The following is a 21,160-nucleotide window of genomic DNA, read 5'->3' on the forward strand; positions in this document are numbered from 1 at the left end:
CTGGAGGCAGCGTGGGTGCGGCGTGTTAATGGTGGTGGATGTTGGGACCTCCAAGACCTGACCCAGCCTTGGTGCCTCCTGGCAGCCCGAGCTCTTGTTAGCTCCAACGGATGCGGAACGTGGTAGAAATGGCAAAGGTCAGTGCAGCCGCTACTCTTTGAGTAGCGTTGCTTTTTTTAAACATTAATGCTCAGTTGATAAAGCCTCTTGGCAGCCTTGCAATCAGGACAAAATATTTTTCTGGACTGATTCTCCACTTACCGTGACTCTCATGTGGAGGTTCCCCTGCCTGCCGTGGCATGGTTGGCGTTTCTCAGCGGGTGGAAGGCACTGGGAGGGTGGAAGGCACTGGGAGGCGGGTAGGGAAGCTGTTGATTCTGAACCCAGGTTGTTTTCAGGAGCCACTGTAGGTGTTGCCAGCCTGTTAAGCTGCTGCTGCTGCTGTTGATTTTCTGCTTCATGCAGCTTGTTGATTTTGATAGAAATGGTGCGGGAAGGTTGGGGGAGCATGGCTGGTTTTATTCTCTTGCCTGGTTTGAACTATTAAATCCAACATGAGCGTGTTCCCAGCTGACTGATTCTTAGGGAAAATGACTCCCCTTTCCCAGCATTGTCCGTCACCAATACAATTTTTATAGCCAATGTGGCAATCTGTAACTTCACTGGCTGCAGAGACTGCTTGCCCTTGCCTTTGGGTACCGCGGGGTTGGAGACATGAGGAAAGAGCATGCTCTTGTACCAAGACCTAGTTTCTTCAGTAAGATCCCACCCGGATTCAGCCTCGGGGAGGTGAGCAGTTGGTTCCCTGAGCCTGCGGGATGGTGTTAACCAGCATCGGCACTGGTCAGCATCTTCTCGGCTCGGTGGCTTCCAGGCTGGGGGCGGTTTGGTGGTCCCCGACCTCCGGCCAGCCTGGCGATGGTAGGGCAGCAGCTGCCGCCGCTCGCCGAATTCGCAGGGCCCCGTCGGGTTTGTCTTTGTACCGGCGCTCGGCAGCCAAACAATAGTTTGTGCTCGCGGGGCCATGTGGCGAGTCACGTGCGCGGTGCTGTTGCTGCCGGGGTCCTTGCCCATCTGTTCTCGGCTCTTTCTGGGTTATCAGGCGCGGATCCAAGTCCTCGCAGGCAGCCAGCTCCATGGCCAGAGATTACGAGCACTAACCTTCCTGGCAGGAGCGGTGTGGCTTTGCTTTTATGCAGATTAGCCATGTGCTTCTCACTTCAAGGCGTTCCACAGGAAAAGACGTTTCCTGTGTTTGGTTCTCGGTGGGCGGCTCCGGCGCGTTGCACCGGCCGCGGCCAAGCCTGTGCGCGGCGAGCGGGCCTGGGAGAGGGATTACGGCGTGCCGCCCCCCCTTCCCCTTCCACCTCCACCGCTACGTCACCACAACACAACCACACGCGCGCTCGTACTGTTGGTGTCATTCATTCAGTGCCAAGATTGCTTTAAAAAATTCCCTTGGCCCCAGTTCAAACAGGAGTACAGCTGGGATGTGTTAGATTTTAGGCAGTCTGCCCTCAATTTGAGATGAGTTATAAATAGCAGTGCCGACTTCCTTAACTACCACTCTCCGAGGTAAAATGCAGGTTAATTACTGTGGGAATCAATTAGGGCTTCTCTCGGTTAAACAGCCAGGAATGCTTTTTATTATTTTTTATCACAAAAAATGGACAACAAATCTGGTCAGGAAAAGATTTCAAATCCAAGGTGAGAGCTCTGGGCTTTCTTATTATTTTTTTGGCCTTTCTGTTTTTTTGGGGGCAGCTGAGGAAACCAGTTGTGGCCAATACCCACGTCTGCCAAGAATTGAATGATGCTGATTTGAAACTGGAGAGTTCAGTAAATGACTCTCCTTCCCTTCCTTTCTCTGGCGTAATAAAATACAAATATGCAATAAGGTAATCGGGGAGAGTCAGAGTTACATTTTTCTATACAGCTGCGGAGGGTTTGGCTCTTGCTTCCGAAGTGGGATTTGCCTCTTCCCTTTACTCGTTTTCCTGCTGGGACCGTTAAGCAAGTCCCCTCCAATTTAACCAAACTGTTCTTTGGAGGGGCCAAATTTCCCTTCTGCCGGACAAAATCTGAAAAGAATTGTTTGTGGAATCCTCTCGTCTGCTTAGAAGCTGCTTTATTTTTTTTTTTCCTATTTTTTTTTTTGAAAACACCAGCGTTGTTTTTGAAGAGTAGCTGTTCGTTACGGTGCCGTTTCATTTTAGGGGTCTGACGTCCTTTACATTACACGTGCTGATTTGGAGAGCTTTTGACCTCAGCAATTTAAGCTCGCTTTGGGCTTGCTGTTACAAGCTCTTAGCCTAGAAATATCTTAAATTTTCTCGAAAGCTCAGCAGCTTCTCTGGAGCACCGGCTTACGGTTGCTTTCGTAACACACCGTACCAAATAACTTTGCTTTTAAAAGTTCGTCTGGTGGCAGGACTGTGTTTTGCCAAGTTTTGGTACTTAGCAGTGTTACAAAACAGCAGAGATACCGAGATCGGAGGGAGAATAGAAGCAATTCCTATGAATGCAAGGAGGTGTAAGCAGGGGGTCTGGACTTCAGTGATCAAGGAGCAACACTTTCTCTCAATTATGTCTCCCTGTGGCAGGGCCTTTGCTTTTGAAGTGTAATCACAGTAATCTACTCCTGCGGTTTCCTATTGAAAGGATTTCCCATGTATCAGTCCAGAGAAGAATCTCCAGCCTTTAGCAGTCGGGGTTTGGTATTTCCTTATTTATCCTGCAGCGTTCTTGCGAGCGAACAGGCGTCGCTTCCTCTTGGCTTCCCCATCTCGTGTAACATGGGTGTACGAAGGAGCTGTGCGGCACCTCCGCTCCCCCCAAAGTCTTCGCGTGAGCTCTAGGATCGATCCACACTTCCCTGCGTTTCGACTTTGACTGTTCTTTTCTTGAGGCAAGTGTAGTTAAATTACCTAAAAGGACTGAGAGAGCAGATTCAAGTAGGCTTCGTGGTGGTAGGCTCTTTAAGCCAGAGCAACGCTGCGAAGACGAGAGCAGTTAAAGCCCTGTCAGCGAGAGAGATGTGTGTCTTTCGTGGGAGATTTTGAAGGAAGAAACGCGTTGCGGCGTTTGAGATGCACACGGCAGCCCCAGGGAGCACGAATTAGCCTGGTGGCTTGCAACGAGTCAGGAGCATGTGTGTGAAATAGTTCCTTCATTAGAGATTAATTGGCATTTACATTTCTTCTGTTTATAGAATTTTATCTATAAGGCTGTAATTTGGAGCGATGCTCTTCATGTTTGTTTTTAGCACCCTCTGTGCGCTAGGGCCTTGTGGAAGAGTGGCAGTTCAAAGCAGCGCAGTTTGGAAGCGCGTCGTGTACTCCTACGCTGAGCAATAAAGGTGACGACTTGGTCACATCCTGGAAATATGTTTGGGTTTTGTGTTTTGGGTTTTTTCTTCTCTCTGTCTCTCTTTTTTTTTTGTGACTGCACAGACAGTTCCAAATGTTTCTTGAAGTTTTTGAACAGTCGTCATGCTTCCTGTAGAGTCATGGAAAAGTGGATCTTCACCTTGTTTCTATCCTTCCTGAGATATGATTAGCTTTGTGGGTGACCACAGACAAGAAAATCTGTGCAGAGGAGGCAGCATGTGGTGTGTGCATTTTTATTTTTTTTTTAATCAAATTAAGAAGTCCCCGAGCATGGGTGTATTTTTGAGAAGGTGCCCTGGCTAGCGGGCTGCAAAGGTGAGGTAACAGTTGGGAGGAAACAAGTAACAAACGGAAAAGATGCTGAAACGTTTAGTCAGTAACCTCAAAGTTGCACTTGGTCAGGTAGAAGAAAGGAAGCGTGTGTTGGGGGGTGGTGAGCGGTTTGGCTTGGTGAAGCCAGGGGCTGGGAAGCGCTGCTGGTGGCACCGTTTTTACATACCAAAGAAGATAATGTGGGGAGGGAGAGGATGTCAGTAATTTAAGGTGATACCCAGAAGGGAAGACTCAGGGAAGCGTTAGGGACAATTGCTTGAAAGATGTAAACACAATTTACATCGTTAGGGTGTATGACAGCTCTGCATGGGCACTGCCATTCGGCAGGCAAGTCATAGAGTCATAGAAAGTTTTGGGTCGGAAGGGGCCTCTAGAGGTCATCTAGTCCAACCCCCCTGCAGCGAGCAGGGACACCACTAAGTCACAGAATCACAGCATGGCAGGGGTTGGCAGGGCCCTCTGTGCGTCACCCAGCCCAACCCCCTGCCCAAGCAGGGTCACCCAGAGCAGGCTGCACAGCACCGCGTCCAGGCAGGGCTTGAATATCTCCAGAGAAGGAGACTCCACAGCTCCTCTGGGCAGCCTGGGCCAGGGCTCTGTCACCCTCAGAGGGAAGAAGTTCTTCCTCGGGTTCAGCTGGAGCTTCCTCTGCTTCAGTTTGTGCCCATAAAACGTTACCAAGCTCTGAGGATTCAGGCTACAGCCATCAGAGACATCATTTTTTTTCCCTGATTCCCTAAGTGGAAACTCCTCTTCAGAGCATGGTACAAAACCCCGTGTGGGTTCATGGCGTGGTGTGTGGGGTATGGCCATTCGGGACCGGGGGGGATCTCGGGCTTCTCCAGGCTTCCTCCCTTGAGGTCCTGCAGCCTCTGCCCGTGTTACTCCTCAGCGGTAGCATCTGTGATAACTTGAACGTAAAACATGTAACTTTTTCAGAACTGTTCTAGTATCGGTGTGGAGGGAAATGGAAGCATCCAGCACAACGGAGCGTGGCAGGGCATCTAAAGTCGGCCTCGACAGATAGTCACATTGGTGCCATGAGCGTGGTCGTTTGTGAACGGCTTCTGTAGGATGGCGACCGCTCTATTTGCAGGGGTGTCAGGGCCTGAACTGGAGTGGAGGAAGGGACTTGGGCCTGGTTTTTAGTTGATTTGTGCCATGTTGGTGCAAATTAGTCTAAGTGAGCCTGACTGCAGCTGAGTGGGTACCCCCCCTTACCAAAAACGGGGTGCTTTTCGTGCCACCTCCGTTAAATTCCCTCCGTGGCCCAGCTCCTGTTGCCCCACAAGAGAACCATTAACTCCCCGTCGTGCCCCTGCTTCCCTGGGTTTGGCGTGGGCTCGGTGCTGTGTGCCTTGCCTGGCAGGCGAGCCGTAGCAGACAGCTGGTCAAACAAATGTTTTCAGGGTCTGTGTGTTGGGACTTCAAGCTGTGCTGGCTGCTGGGGTAGGATTTTCTGAAGTGTAGCATACTGCACGAACTTTTTTTTTTCCCCCCTAGGAAGGTGGATTCTGCAAACATAACTGAAATACTGTTCTGGTCTCTGGGATTCTTTCGGGTTTCCAGCAGGAGCTGGCTTTGCGCGAGATTTGCTTGTGCAGACCTGTAGTGCCACTCCTCAAGCACCTGATCTCAGCAAGAGAGGGTGGATCTGTACAAATACCACCCTAGGGCTAGTTGCAGGAAGGAATGGTGTAATAGAGAGCCCATTGTCATGGTGATCTGGTGGAAAACATCTAATTGGTATTAGTTAGGTCATCAGGAGATCAGTGAACAGTTCTTATTCAGTCCTGGGGATGGAGGTTAAAGACTGCGCCTGGGATTCATTTAGAGGTCACTACGCCAAAACAGACTGATGGCAACGCTTCCTTTAGTGTGGGAATAGTAGTGCCTGCGTAGAAAGACTGTGTTTTGAGGTTTATAGCATTTTCAGGAAATTTGATTGACTGTTCTTATGTCTTGGCTCCAGGCGGGGATAGTACAGATCAGGAAGTCCTAGGCAAGTTGCATTTATTCACTCATCATGTCTGCTCTAAAACTCGGGGACTGGACTTTCAAGGATGACTTTTTTTCACGCATCCAAAGAAACTCGATCTAGAAACCTTTATTCTATAAAAGGCAGCAGACACAAAGCACATGTTAAAAAAAAAAAAAAAGGCAAAAATGGAGCTGCAGTCTTGAACGCTGTGAATGTCAGTAGCACTGCCCAGTATTACTACATCAATATGGATTAAATGAGATGCGTAAGTGTAAATGAACAGCGTGTAGTGTTTTGGGAGACCTTGTTATGTGTGAAAGAAGCAGTGTTTCTTGTGAATATTTAAATTTTAGGCGTGAATTTACCTTGTTGTGGAATATCCAGATATTAAACTACTGCCTACTATGGGGAAAAGCCACTTAACAGTAATAATTCATCTTTCTTAATGATCTTTCCCCTTTCTTTCCTGTCTTCCGGCCACGGGAGATATGTCAGCATAAAATGACTTCTTCTCATTGGGTTTGTTCTTTGTGAACCGTCTCTAGGTTTGAAAGGGCAGCAGGAATCCTGCTGTAATTCAGAGTGTAACTGTGGGGTTTAGCACCTGAGAAGAGACAGACGAGCTTCTGCTTCTCTGCGCCAACCTGTTGAAGTTTTCTTCTGGGTTTTTTGGGAAGCTGTGAATGATTCCTGTATGTAGCTGGTTGTACATCATGTGCCACAACTTGCTTTGCAGCCTGCAAGCCCAATGGATCAGATGGGGAAGATGAGGCCTCAGCCGTATGGAGGAAACAACCCATACACACAACAACAGGGACCTCAAGCGGGGCCACAGCAAGGACATGGCTATCCAGGACAGCCGTATGGGCCACAAACTCCTCAGAGATATCCCATGGGAATGCAAAGCAGGACGCAAAGTACAATGGGCAGCATCTCATATGCACAGCAGGTAGAGCACCCAAGCTTCTGTAGCCTCTGTTTGTAGCAGGGACAGGCAGAAGAGCAACAAAGTACTGTGTCTTCTGAAGGGACCACCTCAGAATGGGTTGGAGTCAGTTGCTTGGGTGAAATGGCATTTCTTTCGGCTTCGTGTTGCACCACACTTGGATCCAGGTGTGACTGATGTACGAGGACTTACAGAATTGTTGCTTCCAAGAGAAGCAGTGGCTGAGCAGTGAATCTAGCAAGGGAAAAAAAGTGGTGAGGGGGTCTAAGATAGTCTTTCCACTGTATTCTGTTAAAGACACAGCTGTTCTTTACAGAAGAAATGACTTCAGGTCAGTTTTGGCTTGCTACGTGATCCGAGTGGCTCCTGCTGGACTGTTTGCAGGATTCAGAAGGCTGCCTTTTTTTTTTTTTAAGCAAGCAGTCTTTCCTTTTGCTCTTACTGTCATTGAAGGGTGGTTAGGATAGGGATCCCTAAAATCTTTTTTATGATGCCTATTAAAATTTTGTTACTGCCAAGACAGACGACATATACAAGTGACTTTTGGTGTTTTCTGGGAGGTTTGCTTATATAGGTATTGGTGTTTCCGGTACCTGCCCAGTTAACTGCTCTGCTCAGATTTGAATTTTTTTTCTTCCTGAGCGTAACATTACTTTGTGTGTGTGTGTATGTAAAATACCCTCGTAACTGGTGTAACTGTACCCTCTTCTTCTGTAGATTCCTCCTTATGGACAGCAGGGCCCCAGTGCATATGGGCAGCAAAGCCAGACTCCGTATTACAACCAGCAAAGCCCTCATCCCCAGCAGCAGCAGCCTCCGTATTCTCAGCAGCCTCCATCCCAGACCCCTCACTCTCAGCCTTCTTATCAGCAGCAGCAGCAGCCTCAGTCTCAACCTCCACAACTTCAGACATCGCAGCCTGCGTATTCTCAGCAGCAGTCCCAGCCGCCACATCAGCAGTCCCCAACTCCATATCCTCAACAGCAATCCACAGCCCAGCAACATCAACAGAGTCAGCCTCCCTACTCACAGCAGCAGTCACAGTCGCCCTACCAGCAGCAGCAACAAACTCAGCAGACAGCTTCCTCGGCTCTTTCTCAGCAGTCATCTTCATACCCTCAGTCACAGCCACAGCAGCAGCAGTCTGCCTACTCCCAGCAACGCTTCCCCCCTCCTCAGGTAGGCTGTCTCCTGCGTTGTTTCCTTCAGTAAGTTTATTTTTTTAAAGAAACTTGTGCAAATCCTTTTCTTTGTGCATTAAAGTCGGTTGAAGTACGCGTCAGCGAGCTGACCGGAATGATCACGGTACTAGATGTGCTGCCTTCTCCGTTGTGTCTAGATCTGTATGTCTGGCCGAGGTGTTATGATGGTAACAGCCTAAGCTGCGCTGATACTGCAGTTTTGAAGACTAGTGTCGAGTAAATGCTGCTGATTGGCAGTAGCAGTCTAAAGGGTTTTGTAAGGGAATGGTTTTCACGCTGTGGTCTGCGGAAGTTTGCCAGGTGGTCTCTAGAGCTACTTGGTTTAGCACAATAGCAGAACACAGTTTGCAGTGTGACACATAGGTGATGATGGAAGAGTTTGCTCTTAAATGTACAACTTGCCTTTAGGGGGGAGAAATAAAGCGGCAAGTGCATGGAATTGAAGATAAAATCATAGAGCAATTGGTTTTTGGTAATAAATTGTATTTATTTTCAGCAAGGCTTAATAATATTGTAATAGTTGTGTGAAAAGCTAGCTGGGACCTTTCAGCAAACATTGCAGTGCATCAAAGGTAGCTTCTGAAAAGCTGAAGATTTAAATTGACATGCGATGTTTGTGTGATGAAGTACTTAGTGCTATTGTAATGTGTTAGAAGATCAAGAAGCTAAGTGGGCAGTCTCCCAGGACAGTCTCTGCTCTTCAGGGTCTGTAATAAGGGAAAGCTGGAGAATTACTGTTTTGTCATGTTTTAGACTTCTACTCGCAACACTCTCTGTAGCAGTCCGGCAGTGTGCGTCCTGCTGCGGAGCTGTAGGCGTGCTGGCTTGAGCTCTTAGCTGTCTTACGTCCTGTTTTGGGCAAATGCCACCGAGGGTACATAATTCTTCCACAATGTGAGAATATACCAGAGTGATTCCAGCAGAGCCTTTATTTTATTCCCATTTGTGGTTTTTTTGGTGTTTCTTGATGTTTCAGGAGTTATCTCAAGACTCATTTGGGTCCCAGGCATCATCTGCTCCCTCAATGGCTTCCAGTAAAGGGCAAGAAGATATGAACTTGAATCTTCAGTCCAGACCTTCTAGCCTGCCGGTGAGTGGTGAGCTGATCTAGAAGTGAATGGGGCGAGAGCAATCAGAAGCACAGCAGGATAAATTAGCACTGGTAGTATTCCACATGGAAATGGGAATGATGGAGGCTGCCTGTGCTTTTTACTAAGTCATTAGCTTCTGGCTTCCCACTGGAGATTAAATGTAATTTACAAAAGTAATGGATTTGAGAGTAAAGTTTAACCCTAAATACTCTGGTCTGCGAGTTCTAGCTAAAAGACTCTTTTCTGAGCTTTCTGTTTGCAGTGTCTGAAGTAACCTGACTGCTGTTAGAGTAGACCCTGACCTTCAGGGGAAGGTGCCTCATTTTTATTGTATTTTCTGGTTCCTTCAGCCCACTGGTGCACTGGTGGTTAGCAGACAGGCAGCGCAGTTCCCTTTCTGTGTCATTGGATCCTTATATTGCTGATTTAAGCTTCTTTGGTCCAATCTGACTGAACAGTTGGTGAAAAAGACAAGTTTATTAGTACCTGGAGTGAGGAAGATAAGTCACAGATACCTCCTTCCTTGACAGATGGAGAATTATGTTTTCTTTTGCATTCTAAATCTGCTTGCTGTATGTACAGTGAACAGTTGGGTATGAGATTAATGCCTAGAATTCCAGCAGTTTTTGGGCCAGAATAGTTTAACTCTGGGTTAAAACTTCATCCAGAAAATGGAGAAGGGTTAAAAGTTTAGATTGGTTTGCACAAGTTGGTCTGTGCCTCTGACCTGGAGGAAAAGTTTTGAGCTGCTGAGTTCTGATGGTGCTGGTTACTTCCATTGTAACCAGTAGGAAGTGAGTGAGCTTTTATTTTTTAATTTAGCCACTGGCTAAGTCCGTTTTCTAAGCTGCAGTTGGATTGGTCAGAGGAGAGTGAGCTGTGTATATAGCAAAGTTATTTTTGCTCTCAGCAATGAGAACGGCTTTGTTGTGAGCCCCTTGAAATAATTCCTTTGGATTGTGGGTACAAATTGTCACCCAAAATACAAAGTGATTCTAGTTCTGACCACCTAATGAGAGTAGTTGTGGGTTGTTTCTTTTTTCTTTCTTTTCCCTTTTTTTTCCTCCCCTCCTTTTGGACCCTGATTACAAAGATTTAATTTGTTCTGAGGCCTGGGGAAAAATCCTTTTAAATAGCATGTTTCTTTCCACTCTGCCTCTCCACAAGTCCTTCCATGTGACCCATCTTCTGGCGGAGAATGTAGGAAAAGTGAAGCCACTGAAGTAATTGAAGAAATTGCCCTAGCTCCGAACGGTGGGAAGTCCTGTTTAGTAGCATTGTTGATAGAGCCTTCATGAATCCTACCAATCAGCGCCCTCTGACTCAGATTATAGGAATTAGCCGCTCTGCTTAGCCAAAGTGGCTCCTGCTCGGCACCAAGTGGGTGTTTGTTTTCTACCTTGTGGTTAAATGTATTTGGCCCCTTTCAAGTTTTCCCTTTTCTCAAGCAGTTTAAGAAAAGATATCCATCTCTGCTGGAAGAGTGAAGGCACCTAGAAACGAGGGAATTTGATCCAGTTTAAAAGTTTTAAACATCTGCCAGTTTCTGATCAGGTACTTCAGAAGTTCGCTGAAGAGAAATCCAAGGTGCAGAAAATGGGCCCAGCTTTTAGAATTGGCTAGCTGTAAAGCTCGCTTCTGTTTCAAACGGACTTTATAGTCACCTTACTTTGCTGACTTTATCACCAAATAATTTTCATTTAAAAAATCAAGCAGTCTTCAGCCTACCCAACCCCAGTGTATTTTTTGACCTTCTCGTCCTTGGTAGGCAAAAATTAAGAAGAGGAGAGCCCCTGCAGAAACTCACCCTTATTCTTCTGCATGTTTCATAATTCCTTGTCTTCATGTTAGGATCTTGTAGGACAAGACCAGCAGCCTTGTCTGTAAATTGAGAAACGCATCAGACAGGGATGCTGTGGAATGGTTTAAAGGGAGGATCTCTGAGGTATGTGGAAGGCAACTCTTCGTTTCAGTGGTCAATCTCTTGCACAGAGTTTGGCCGGGGAACCTTAGAAACAAGAGAGCTACGTGGAAGGGTGCTATCCATTTCTTTTTTATCTCCCTCATATTGCTCAGTCTGTCTGTTTTAGAAGGTTTTATCCTGCTCTGGAGGATTCCTGGATCCCTGTTTTGCCATTATATATGACTTACAGAAGCATGGTTAGTTTGTGGGCTGCTAATTTTTTGTGGAGTTCTGAGCCCTTTTCCAAGCCTCAGTGGGTGCTGCGGAATAGCTCACTGGGTGCCCTGGCGTGGGGGCACATCGTGCCATGCATCATCTTCAGTTAAACATGGATCAACTCCGGCAGGAGAACGAGGTTGCTGCTTTTTAGGTTCTTACGAAATGTTACATTTACGCACCCAGTGCCTCTACAAGTCTTTGGCCTTTACACAGTAATATTGTACATCAGCGTTACTGTTGGAGTTCTAAACAATAAAGGGGGGAATACTTCTTCGGCTGATCCGGGGAGTGGTGATCTGCTAGACGGTGGCACTGTCAAGTTGGTCAGCCCCTCTGAGCTCTTGCTGGCTTTGTTAGGATCTGCCTGAGAAGTGTCGCGTTGGTCGTGCTGGGTGGGAGTCTTCGGGATGCCTTCCTGATACTGATTTTTGTGTCACTAACTAAACTTTTTCCTGACGATGTTCCCGTATTCAGACTGTTAACAGCAGAAGAGTCAAATTAGTGATTTCTCTAATGCTTTGTCTGCTCGTCTGTAAGTAGCAAAATGTCTGGTCTTCCATTTCTGCTTGTGTTATGGGCTGTTCTAGCTTGCGCATTTCCTGGTTTGTTGTTCCCTTTCTGAAGATTATACTTGGTGTATTTTCGGGGAGAATCCTGATGCTAATTTGAACTCACTGATGCCTTTTAGAGTGATGCATCCATGCGAGTGTCCTGGCTGGTAGTCTGTTCCTGTAGCAGGCTAGGTGAAGAATTTCTCTGAAGAATTTGCTGCTTCCCTAGGGAGGCTCTGTCAGGATTGCAGCTAAACTAAACTTAGATTGCTGTTGTGTACGGGAGAAGTACAGTGAAGTCTTCTGTGTCTGGGTGTGATAGACAAAGAGCAATCCTGAGTATGAATCTGTTTCTCCCAGGAGATCCCCTAGTCTCTTCTCCTTAGCAAAGAATTCTTCCTGGCAAGTTGTATCCAGTTTATTTGGTGTCTTTATCTTTTGAGTCTTGGATTCTGAGTCTCTAGGAGTCAAATATTGCCAGCTATTAATTACCCTCTGCTTAGATGTGGAAGGTGCTGGTAGCAAGTGTAGGGGAAGCAAATAGGGTGCTAGAACATCCATTTGGGTTTGGATTGCAGATCAGTTCTGCTGCAGACTTCTCTGGAGTTTCACGTTTGTTGGGAGGAATTTTGTATCTCATTATGGGACGCGCAACAGATCGATACCTTGCCCTGGTCTCTGTCTTGTGGGCTGCCTTGAAGGAATCGAGTGCAAGATCCTGATGTCTTTGAGATGGATGAGAAGCAGAGCATTGAGACAGTGGTTGCCACAGCAAGCTGTTTACACCTTCCCAACCACAGAAGTTGGTATCGGTGGTGGTAGGACTTCCAGACTGACCCCAGAATCCTTTTATAAAGCAAAACTGATTTGAAACCAGTATATACTGGCTTTTATTTAGTTTTCACTGGGCCTTCTTGGATTTCTTCAGTGGAGCTTTCCTACCTGTGGAAACCGGAACTTTTGTGCGAGGTGTTGTTTTCAGCAGTGCTTTGATTGGAAAGGTCCTGAGTGGGGTGGGACTTCTGGCCGAACCAGGAGAACGGATTCTGGCAAGATTTTGGAGGTCCTGAAATAGTAAGGTTGCGTTTGAGTTTTTGTTGCAGTGAATACGTAATGAAGCAAACTGGGGCAGCTTGTACTGAAGTTTCAGAATTCCCACCCCAGAATGTCCTTAGTTTGTTTTGGTCAGTGTACTGTGTAGCCTGAGGGAGAAACCCCATCCCTGTTTCGGGCAACTTATTTTCATCTGGATGTGGAGTGGGAATTGCTTTAATCCCAGTATTTTGCGCTATTGGAAAACTGTTTCGCTTGTTTAGCTGTGTTTCACTTCGGTTCGTCTCTGACTTCAGGTCTGGAAAGGGTCTTGTCAATGGCAGAACTGGCAGAATGGAATGTTACCAGCTGAAACCAAATTCCTGATCCACATTTAACTTTTGAACGTGCATTCTGGTCTTGGGTCTTTGCAGTTATGGATTTTGCAAAGTTAGGTTTTGTAGGCAGGGGAGAGGAATGAGGCTGCAGAGTTGTGGCTTGTGCAGAAGGAACCCATCTGTGAATATCGCCAGCAATTGGGGGTATCTTTTTGTTTGGTTACCTCTTCCTTTCTTAAGTCAAATAGTTTCTGAATTTGGACAATGGAGGTTGTCACAGAAGCACCGTGTGGATTTTCCATTCTTACGAAGCGGTCGTTTCAGCTTGTACACTGTAGGTGCTTCAAGTGGAATAAAGTTGAGCTCTGTCAGCTGCGTCCCCTGACCTGGAAATAATCACTGCAACAGGCTGAGATGCAGCAAAAACTGTCTCGGAGCTGCCGTGGATGGGGAGGGCGGTGCAGCCCAGGAAATGAACGTTTTCTTCAAAATTCTTTGAGATTAAAATTAATCATTTTGACGATTTTCTTGGGGGGGAGGGTCAAAGAACCTTTTATAGTTGAATCTACTGGTCTTGTCAAGCTCTTTTTTTTTTTTTTCTCTTTTTTTTTCTTTTTCCATATGGGACTTCCTGCTTCTGTTTGGTTTGTATTTGGCCTTTTGAGCTTGTCTTATTGCTTGCCTTAAGAGAGGGATTAGTGATGTGTGCATTTCAAAGCAGGCTGGTTGCATGCTGTGGTGCCCGGGCATCGCAGCGGATATGCAGATAAACACGCCAGCACCCGGAGGCTTGCCCCGAGCAGCGCAATGCCTGAAACGCTGGTATCGGAGAGATTGGTGCATTCCAGTTTATGCTGATACGAAGGTTTCTATCCCAAGTTACGGCCATACAAGGAGTTGAAAATGTTTTTTTTTCCTGACCAAGGCTCCTCTCCCTGACCTTTTCTCGGTGTGTGATTGTGGCTGTCATTTCTGTGTGGCTTCTTGAGAAGGCTGTGCGGTTTTTTTTTATTTATTTTTTTTTTATTTTTTTTTAAATTTTGCTAATAGCAGAGAGCGTGGAGTGCCACTCACAAAGCTACCCTAATCTGCCAGCTGCTCCAGTGGCGTGTTTCATGCTTGTGGCCTGCCTCTCAGGGTTGCTCAGCTGTTTGTCCATGTGGCAATTTGCTCTCCTCCCACCCCTTCCTCCACGTTAGAGCTGAGCTCATGCGACCTGGTGCTTGGGAGGAAACCCGCTGCCCGGCGCTGCATCGCCCGGGCCCACTCCGGGCTGCGTGGAGCTCTCCGCCTTCACCGCCAATGAGCATCCCTTTGGCGACGATGCCGTGCGGAGCCGGTGATGCCGCTTCGCCGGAGCCTGCGCTGGCAGCGGACTGCGCTATGCTCGATGCCGGGCTCGTTTCCTGTTTCTATTCTGGTCGCGAGCGGCTCGGCTCTGCTTCCTGCCTGCACGCCTCGCACAGATTCCCCTAACCCCCAGCCTTTCGCCTTCTTAGGAGCGATTTCGATTACGGACCCGACTGAAAGAGGAGACGGCGATCTCCCCGTGGAGGTGGGCAGCAGGGACGGCTGGCAGCTCGCTGGGGAGAACCACGGGCTCTTGCTCTTTGGGGCCCGGCCGCAGTGACTAGGCGGGTCAGTGTTTAATCAGGAAATTGCTGTAGGATGACCAGTTCTGGTCTTGGATCCCGAACAATAGTCTGTGCTCTCTCTCACGCATCCCCTGTGCTGCCGCAGCTTGAAAACACAGAGCTGCTCCTTGCGCCGTAGCTGCTGAAGCGCACGCCTCGCGAGGTGACCCTTCGCTTTTAAAAGCGCTTTCGAGAAGCTCGTTGTTGTAGGGCAGGGAAATCGGCTTTTCACTTCCCTTTTGCTGCTGACTTGGTGTCATTGGAGACCCTTTAAAATGCGCGGAAGCCTCTTGTCAGGCTGATGTCGCACATACCAGCCTCATCCTCTTCTCTTTCCATCAAAACTTAACCCTGCTGGAGGTCCCACACCGCGCAAGGAGGGGGGAGGCCACGTTGGGGTGACCTTCGTCTGCTGTGTGGGGCAACTGCTGGGGTAATTGAAAGTGTTTAACTTCAGCTGACAGCACTGCATGCGTCTCAAATGCTGCCACACCTGAGCTTTCGGTTTACAGGAGTCATTTTCCTGTTAGTGGCTTTTTGACATGTTGGATTGACTTGTCTCGGAGCTGTGCACGATCATAAAGGCCGTGGAGGAAACTGTTTCCACATGGCGCTCAAGTGTGGGGCATGGCGGGGGCCCAAGGCTCGGTCTGCTCCGCTCCCTCCCTGCAGCGGCCGCGCTGCTCGGATGGGCTCGTGCCTGCAGCTTGGTGGGTACAAGGTTCGTGCTGCGATTTCAAACAAGCCCTGGTAATTGGAGGAGGAGTTGTGTAATTGGTTTTTATTATAATTTTGAATCGGGTCTTACCCAGGAAAATAGAAATCTTTATTAAAAAAAAAAAAAATAAAAAGCTGAATTTCCTGAAATGACAAGAAGCGACATCTCTAGGAATTGACTGTTCTGGCACCCTGACCCCGAGGGTAGCACCGGGCGTACGTCAGCGTCTGGCCTGGGCCAGGTTTCCATGGTTATGTTACCTCTTCCCGTGCACGCTCGCAGCTCTGAGCCAGGGCGAGAGGAGAATTTCCTCGATTCTTTCCAAATGTGTCTTCAGTTTCTCTGTCCCGCTGAGATCAGCGGTACCTGGGTGCGGTATTGCAGGCAGGTTCTTGGCTGGAAGTGGTTTCTCCAGCGACGCCCCAGCTGGCAGTGTCGGGGGCTCAGCCGTAGCCCCTCGTGTCGCTCCGTCGCTGCCTCCCCACAGGTACGATGGACTTCAGGACGGAGCTGCCAGCTTCCGGCTGTCTCTTCAGCAGCTTTTTCCAGCAAGAGGACTGCCAGATTCATCCGGCTTGCAAATACCTGCTCCCTTAGAAATCTCGTTCTCTCCTAAAATCTTCCTTCCTTCCTGCTTTTTCAAAATTGATTCTGTCACTCTTAATTGTCTCAAAGAGGCTGTTAACAGTACCAAAGCTGAGTTGTCTTGAAATCCAAAGTATTGGCCTGAACAGGGGCCTTTGAATTTTTAAATTATCTCGGACTCCTGCCTTTGCTGCGTTTCTTTGCCCACCCTAACTCGTGTGGTTGGCATGGTGGCATGATCACATGCTGAGATGACTAAATGCTAATGTCTAAATTGAACGCATCGGAGACTGGAAAGCGCCTTCCAGAAGATGCACTGGTGGGGAATTGGAATATCCTTACGGCTGGCAAGAAGAGGGGTCGCTTCCTGCCTTTTACGTGATTGAGCGTTTTGTGTGATCTGGGGTTTGTCTTCAGACTGAAGCAGAATACTGAAAAACCCCTGGAAGAGAAACAAAAGCTCTTTAAATGAATGGGTTGTGGTCTGTCAGCTGAGACTCGGACTGGTTTCTCGCTTGCACTTCCCTGCCCAAGGCCTGGTGTCAGCCCGGCCTTTCCGAGTGGGAGGGATCAACTTGTAGGTCTGCTCCCCGGCATCCCCAACACCCCAAAAAAAATCAGTGTTGCTGAGAGCATCCTCAGATGCTGCTGCTCATTGTGCCTGGGGTCGTCCATGCTGCTTTCCTGCGACTTGCCCTAGGGTTGGTGTTGGTGTTGAAGCAGGAGGTTTCGCCCTTTCGTGTGGCATCGCTGCTGCTGGATGGCCGGGCCGGCTTCTGCTAGCTACAGTGACACTCCCCTGTCAAGCAAAACTTCATTTGCCGCTGCTGCTTTGCATACTTCATGTGGTATCGATGTTTAGACAAACCTGGGAGTACTTTATAGAAGCTGGGCAGCTTTCAGAGGGTTAAGTGGGAACTCTTTGGGGGAGTTCTGCTGCTCTATTTCCCGGGGTCCTGCGGAAGAGCTCCGCACCCAGCGCTCCCGGAGTGGGGATGCTGGCCTTCCGCGCGGTGGGTTTTCCCTTCAGCGACATCTTGTTCTGTGGATGAATCATGTTACTCCTTCGTACTTTGTGCTGCAGCTACAGCTTCTGAATCTCTCCTCTCCAAAGACCGAGAATGTGAAATTTGTCTGCTCAGTGTGCGGAAGGGGAGGAAAGGTTCCCCTCCCCGCCTCCCCCCCTTTTTTTTTTTTAATTTTATTTGGAGGGGGGAGAGAAGGAGGGGTGGCACAGGGTAGGAGCAGTAGATGTGATTAAAGCTCCTGCCGAGTAGGTCTGTGGGAGTGGAGTATCGACCTCTGAAAAATCAATGGCTGCTGCGGTAGCAGCACTGGCTGTTTTGCAAGGTCTCCCGTTGCAGGAATGTAGTAAAGCCAGCAGCACTTCCTTCTATCGTCCTCCCTTTTTATTTTGTACCTGCTTTCTGCCAAACAACCAGACTCACCTAGATTTACTGAGGTGGATTTACAGCAGCTTATTTTTGCAATCGGAGTAAAATTTCTGGTGTGACACTGAGCCCCTCCTCCTGACAGCCTCCTTTGCAAATGCTCTTTTTCCTGCAGTGCAGCTAGAGCCGGCAGCTTCTGCCAGTTCATCTAAAGCCAGCCTGGAAGAAGGAGCTTTGCAGCTTCTTTTTTGAGCAAGGAAACTGCACAAATCTCTCTTGCATGTTCTAGTCCCCATCTTAGGTTTGTAATTGTCAGTGCTGATGCCTGAGAAGAGCTTAAACTCCTGGTAAGGGAAGGGAATATGGACTCCATCTAGCAGAGCCTGAAGCCTTGGTAGTCTTACCATCCTGATATTTGTTTTAGTGGGCAGGTGTTTTTTCCCTTGAAGTAGTAAATGTCTTAGCACTCACTTTCTTTACCTAAGGACTGCTTGGATGAGTAAGTGGCACATGATAGGACCTGAATGTTTTTATGCATGCTTAGTTTTGTAAGCAGGATCTTGGGTTTTTCTCCAAAAAGCTTGCTGCAGGACCTGAGAACTGTCTAGTTTGTAGTTGCTCACATGTGGTCCTTGCTCAGATCAGAGGTTGAGCTTCCAGGGGCATATCTGAGGGGCCAAACCCAGTGATTTCACTGCAGAATTAAACCGCTTAATTCCTTCTGATTGCCGATCTTGTCCCATTTTGAAGGGGAGTGTAAGAAGCAAGGCCATGAATTTAAGAAATTGTCATAAAGCACAGAATTATACTGTGCAGCTCGTGCTAGTGTGACAGTGCTCTTCATCTTGGGCATTCCCTGTTTCTTATGCCAGTAGAAAGTCATCTTTTGCTGTTAAACTGAAAGAAAACTTCTCAGTGCCTCGGAGAGTAAGAGGTAAGAGCTATGTGGCGGTGGAGGAAAGCTGTATGTGAAGGGGACACCAGCTTGTGTTGCTGGGCTTTGGTTATGTTTGGTTAGTCTTTAGTCATCTTGAGTAGCTTGGGAATGTGGATGAACATGCTTCCCACACATGTATGAATACAAAATCAATAACAGGTAAGCTGGCAGCTTAAAAATACGTATTTTTGTTTTCTGTCGCACTCCTCCCAAAGTATGACAGGGTACAAAGCACATGAGAACAGAGTGTTAACAGGATTTTTCACTTCACTTTAAGTTCCAGAAATGCTGTAGATGTGGTGAGAGGTTTTATTGGAGAAACATCCTGCACACATCCTTCCTCCTCCTCCCCTTTGTCTCTTGCCCGGCCCGCACACGCACCAAGAATGCTGATCATCTAGAAGGTGCTTTTGGTGCTGTAAAGATGGGACTCGTTACCTTCTGCTCAGTAACCGATGGTAGAAGGGTAGAGTGAGGTGAACACTGGTCTTCCCTGGGGGAATTTGTGTGTTTTTGGCATAGGACAGAACTTGGAAATCTGCTTTGGAACAATTCACCCTCTTCTCATGGTAATGGCAGGACTTTACCTTCCTGCCCAGGGTGTTCAGCGAGCCTGCAGCTGCCGAACAAATGCCAAGAGCCAGTGCTTGGTGGGGTTTGTGTTTGTGGTGGTATGTGCTGATGGTTTTGTCAGGATATTAAAGCATGGCAGGGGAAACTGAGCTGGTGCAAGCCTTGCAGGAGCATGGACCATTTCCAGTGTGCCTCCAGTAGGCTGGACCAGCTCAGAGACTGAAAAACTCGATTCTGACTCTTTGATTTACCAGCAAGAAAGAACAGTACATTATAACTCCCCTAGATGAAAAACATCAACTGGATTTCTACTGTAGCTTAACTTGTGTTCCCCAGCTCCAGCTTCTGGTTTCTGCTGGGGAAGCAATCTGGAAGAGGCGTGCAGTAAGTAGGAAGGCGGTGGCAGGCTGCAGAGCCCTCTCCAGACCCTTCTGACATATCTGTGGGAACCTCACGTCAGCTTTGCAAGGTGTTTTCCTGGATGTGGTGTACATCTGTACGTCTGGTGTAAATGGAGCACGGTGAGGTCTCCAGGCCGCTCTGAGTTACGAGATGGAATGCTTTGCGAAGGAGAAGATGCAAGGTACAGTTGTCTGTACCGTAGAAGGAGGAACGACCCTATCCGTTTCCCTGAAATAGCGGGGAGATCCCAGCTTGCCAGTCAGCTGTGTAATTTTTGTGATAGAGAGGACTGAGGTATTTTGGGTGTGGAAATAAAGGGGAAGGAAAGGACAAGCTTGTGACTTTTAAGTGTCGATAGTTCTTGAATGAGTGGAAAAGAAACTGCAGAGAAAATGGAATTGTAGTAGAAAGTAGGTATTTCAATTAGTCAGAAGCAGTGAAGAGGCTTTTTCCCTTGCAGAAAGGGGAATAAATTTAGCCATTGTTCTCTGGTCTTGCTTGCGAGCATCTTTATGGAAACAACTGGCCTTACAGAATTTATAAGCTCCACCACATGCTCATCTCCAGATCATAATTTCCTTGAGTGCTAGCTAGTGATCTGATAGTGCCTACAATCATTACAGTCTGACTGCGCTCCTTCCCTCTTCCCCCACACTTTTCATGTGCACTTAGGTTGGGGATGGGCAGGGGAGCAGCAGAGGAAGGCTGCAGTCCCCAGCGAGAAGATCAATTTGCTTGCTGGTCAGCCTTCCTGCTCTTCCAGATCAGTGGGGTGGGCCGGAGCGGAGCCTTGAATCTCTTCCCCTCCGGGGTTTTGTTACCTTGATGTTCAGTATTTCTTGTTGTTTCATCTTTGTGTTTGTTTAACAAATGAGCTTGTATCAGATAGCGAAATGGTGGTTCTTCTTTTCACATAAAAGAAGCCTTGCTGTTTCCAGCATAAACTAACCGGCTCCCTTGTGTTGATCATGCCAGGACTTGCAACCCTTTCCCTGAGATAGATGAACTCCCCTGCCCCCTCCTTTGGGTACCAGATTGTGAGATTTCAGGCATGGTTTTGTTGTGGTGTGAAAAGAAGGTGTTAGCTGCTGAGTCCTTGTTTGTCAGCAGCACTGACAAACCCATGCTGGCATCGGCGAGGGCTGGGCAACCAATCGCAGCTGGAACAGTTATCGTTTCAGGGTCCCTGTGGGCTTCCGCTATCAGGTCACATCCCAAAATAACACTGGGCAGTATTTCAAGTGAAGAAGCTCAGGCTTTGGGGCTGCAGCCAGCCTGGAGTGTGAGATTCTGTGTGAAATAGTTGGAATCCCTCCAGCGTTTTTGATCTGCATGGCAGATGAGCAATAAAATGCATAAAAACCACATTGGAAACACGTGAGGAAATTCTCCAGACCCTGACGTATCCTTCAAGTTGGCAGAGTTACTGCTGTCGAGCCTCACCTCCTGTCTCGGCTCGATTGGCTGCGCTCGCGGGAGGAGGGCAGGGGAGAGCCCTTCTCCTGGTGCTGCTGTGGCTTTCCAGGGCTCCTCCTGATGCTCGGCGGGAGGCAAAGAAAACCTTCCTGGCCCTCTCCTCTTGGGCTTGATCCAGAACCCGCTGACGGCAGCAGGTCTCCTTTATTTCAATGAGTTTTTCTTTTTTTAAAGGCTTCTCTGCTATGGCTGTCCTTAAAATGATCTGTAGAGAGATGGAGAAATTTCCTTTTCCCCTAGTTTGTGGTGCACTTGAGTAAATGTGGTATCAGAGCTGGAGAGTGTCCTGTAGGGTTAGTTAAAAAAAAAAACCCAAACCAACACTCTCTGCCTTGATGGTTGGCATCCTGAGAAAATAACTTGATAGGTGGAAAAAGCTCCTTACTGATTAGCTGCTTG

At 47.9% G+C, this 21,160-nt stretch overlaps 1 protein-coding gene across 1 annotated transcript in view; it reads left to right on the top strand.

Annotated features, from left to right (window-relative positions):
* The window catches only part of ARID1A (AT-rich interaction domain 1A), a 61,259-nt gene that overhangs the window by 17,436 nt on the left and 22,663 nt on the right, over positions 1–21,160 (top strand). The window contains exons 2-4 of the mRNA XM_075437772.1: positions 6,440–6,652; positions 7,367–7,828; positions 8,828–8,941. Coding sequence (XP_075293887.1) covers positions 6,440–6,652; positions 7,367–7,828; positions 8,828–8,941 — 789 coding nt within the window. The remainder of the gene's footprint in view (positions 1–6,439; positions 6,653–7,366; positions 7,829–8,827; positions 8,942–21,160) is intronic.

The sequence above is a fragment of the Opisthocomus hoazin genome, chromosome 17, assembly GCF_030867145.1.
Source record: "Opisthocomus hoazin isolate bOpiHoa1 chromosome 17, bOpiHoa1.hap1, whole genome shotgun sequence".
Taxonomy (NCBI): Eukaryota; Metazoa; Chordata; class Aves; order Opisthocomiformes; family Opisthocomidae; genus Opisthocomus; species Opisthocomus hoazin.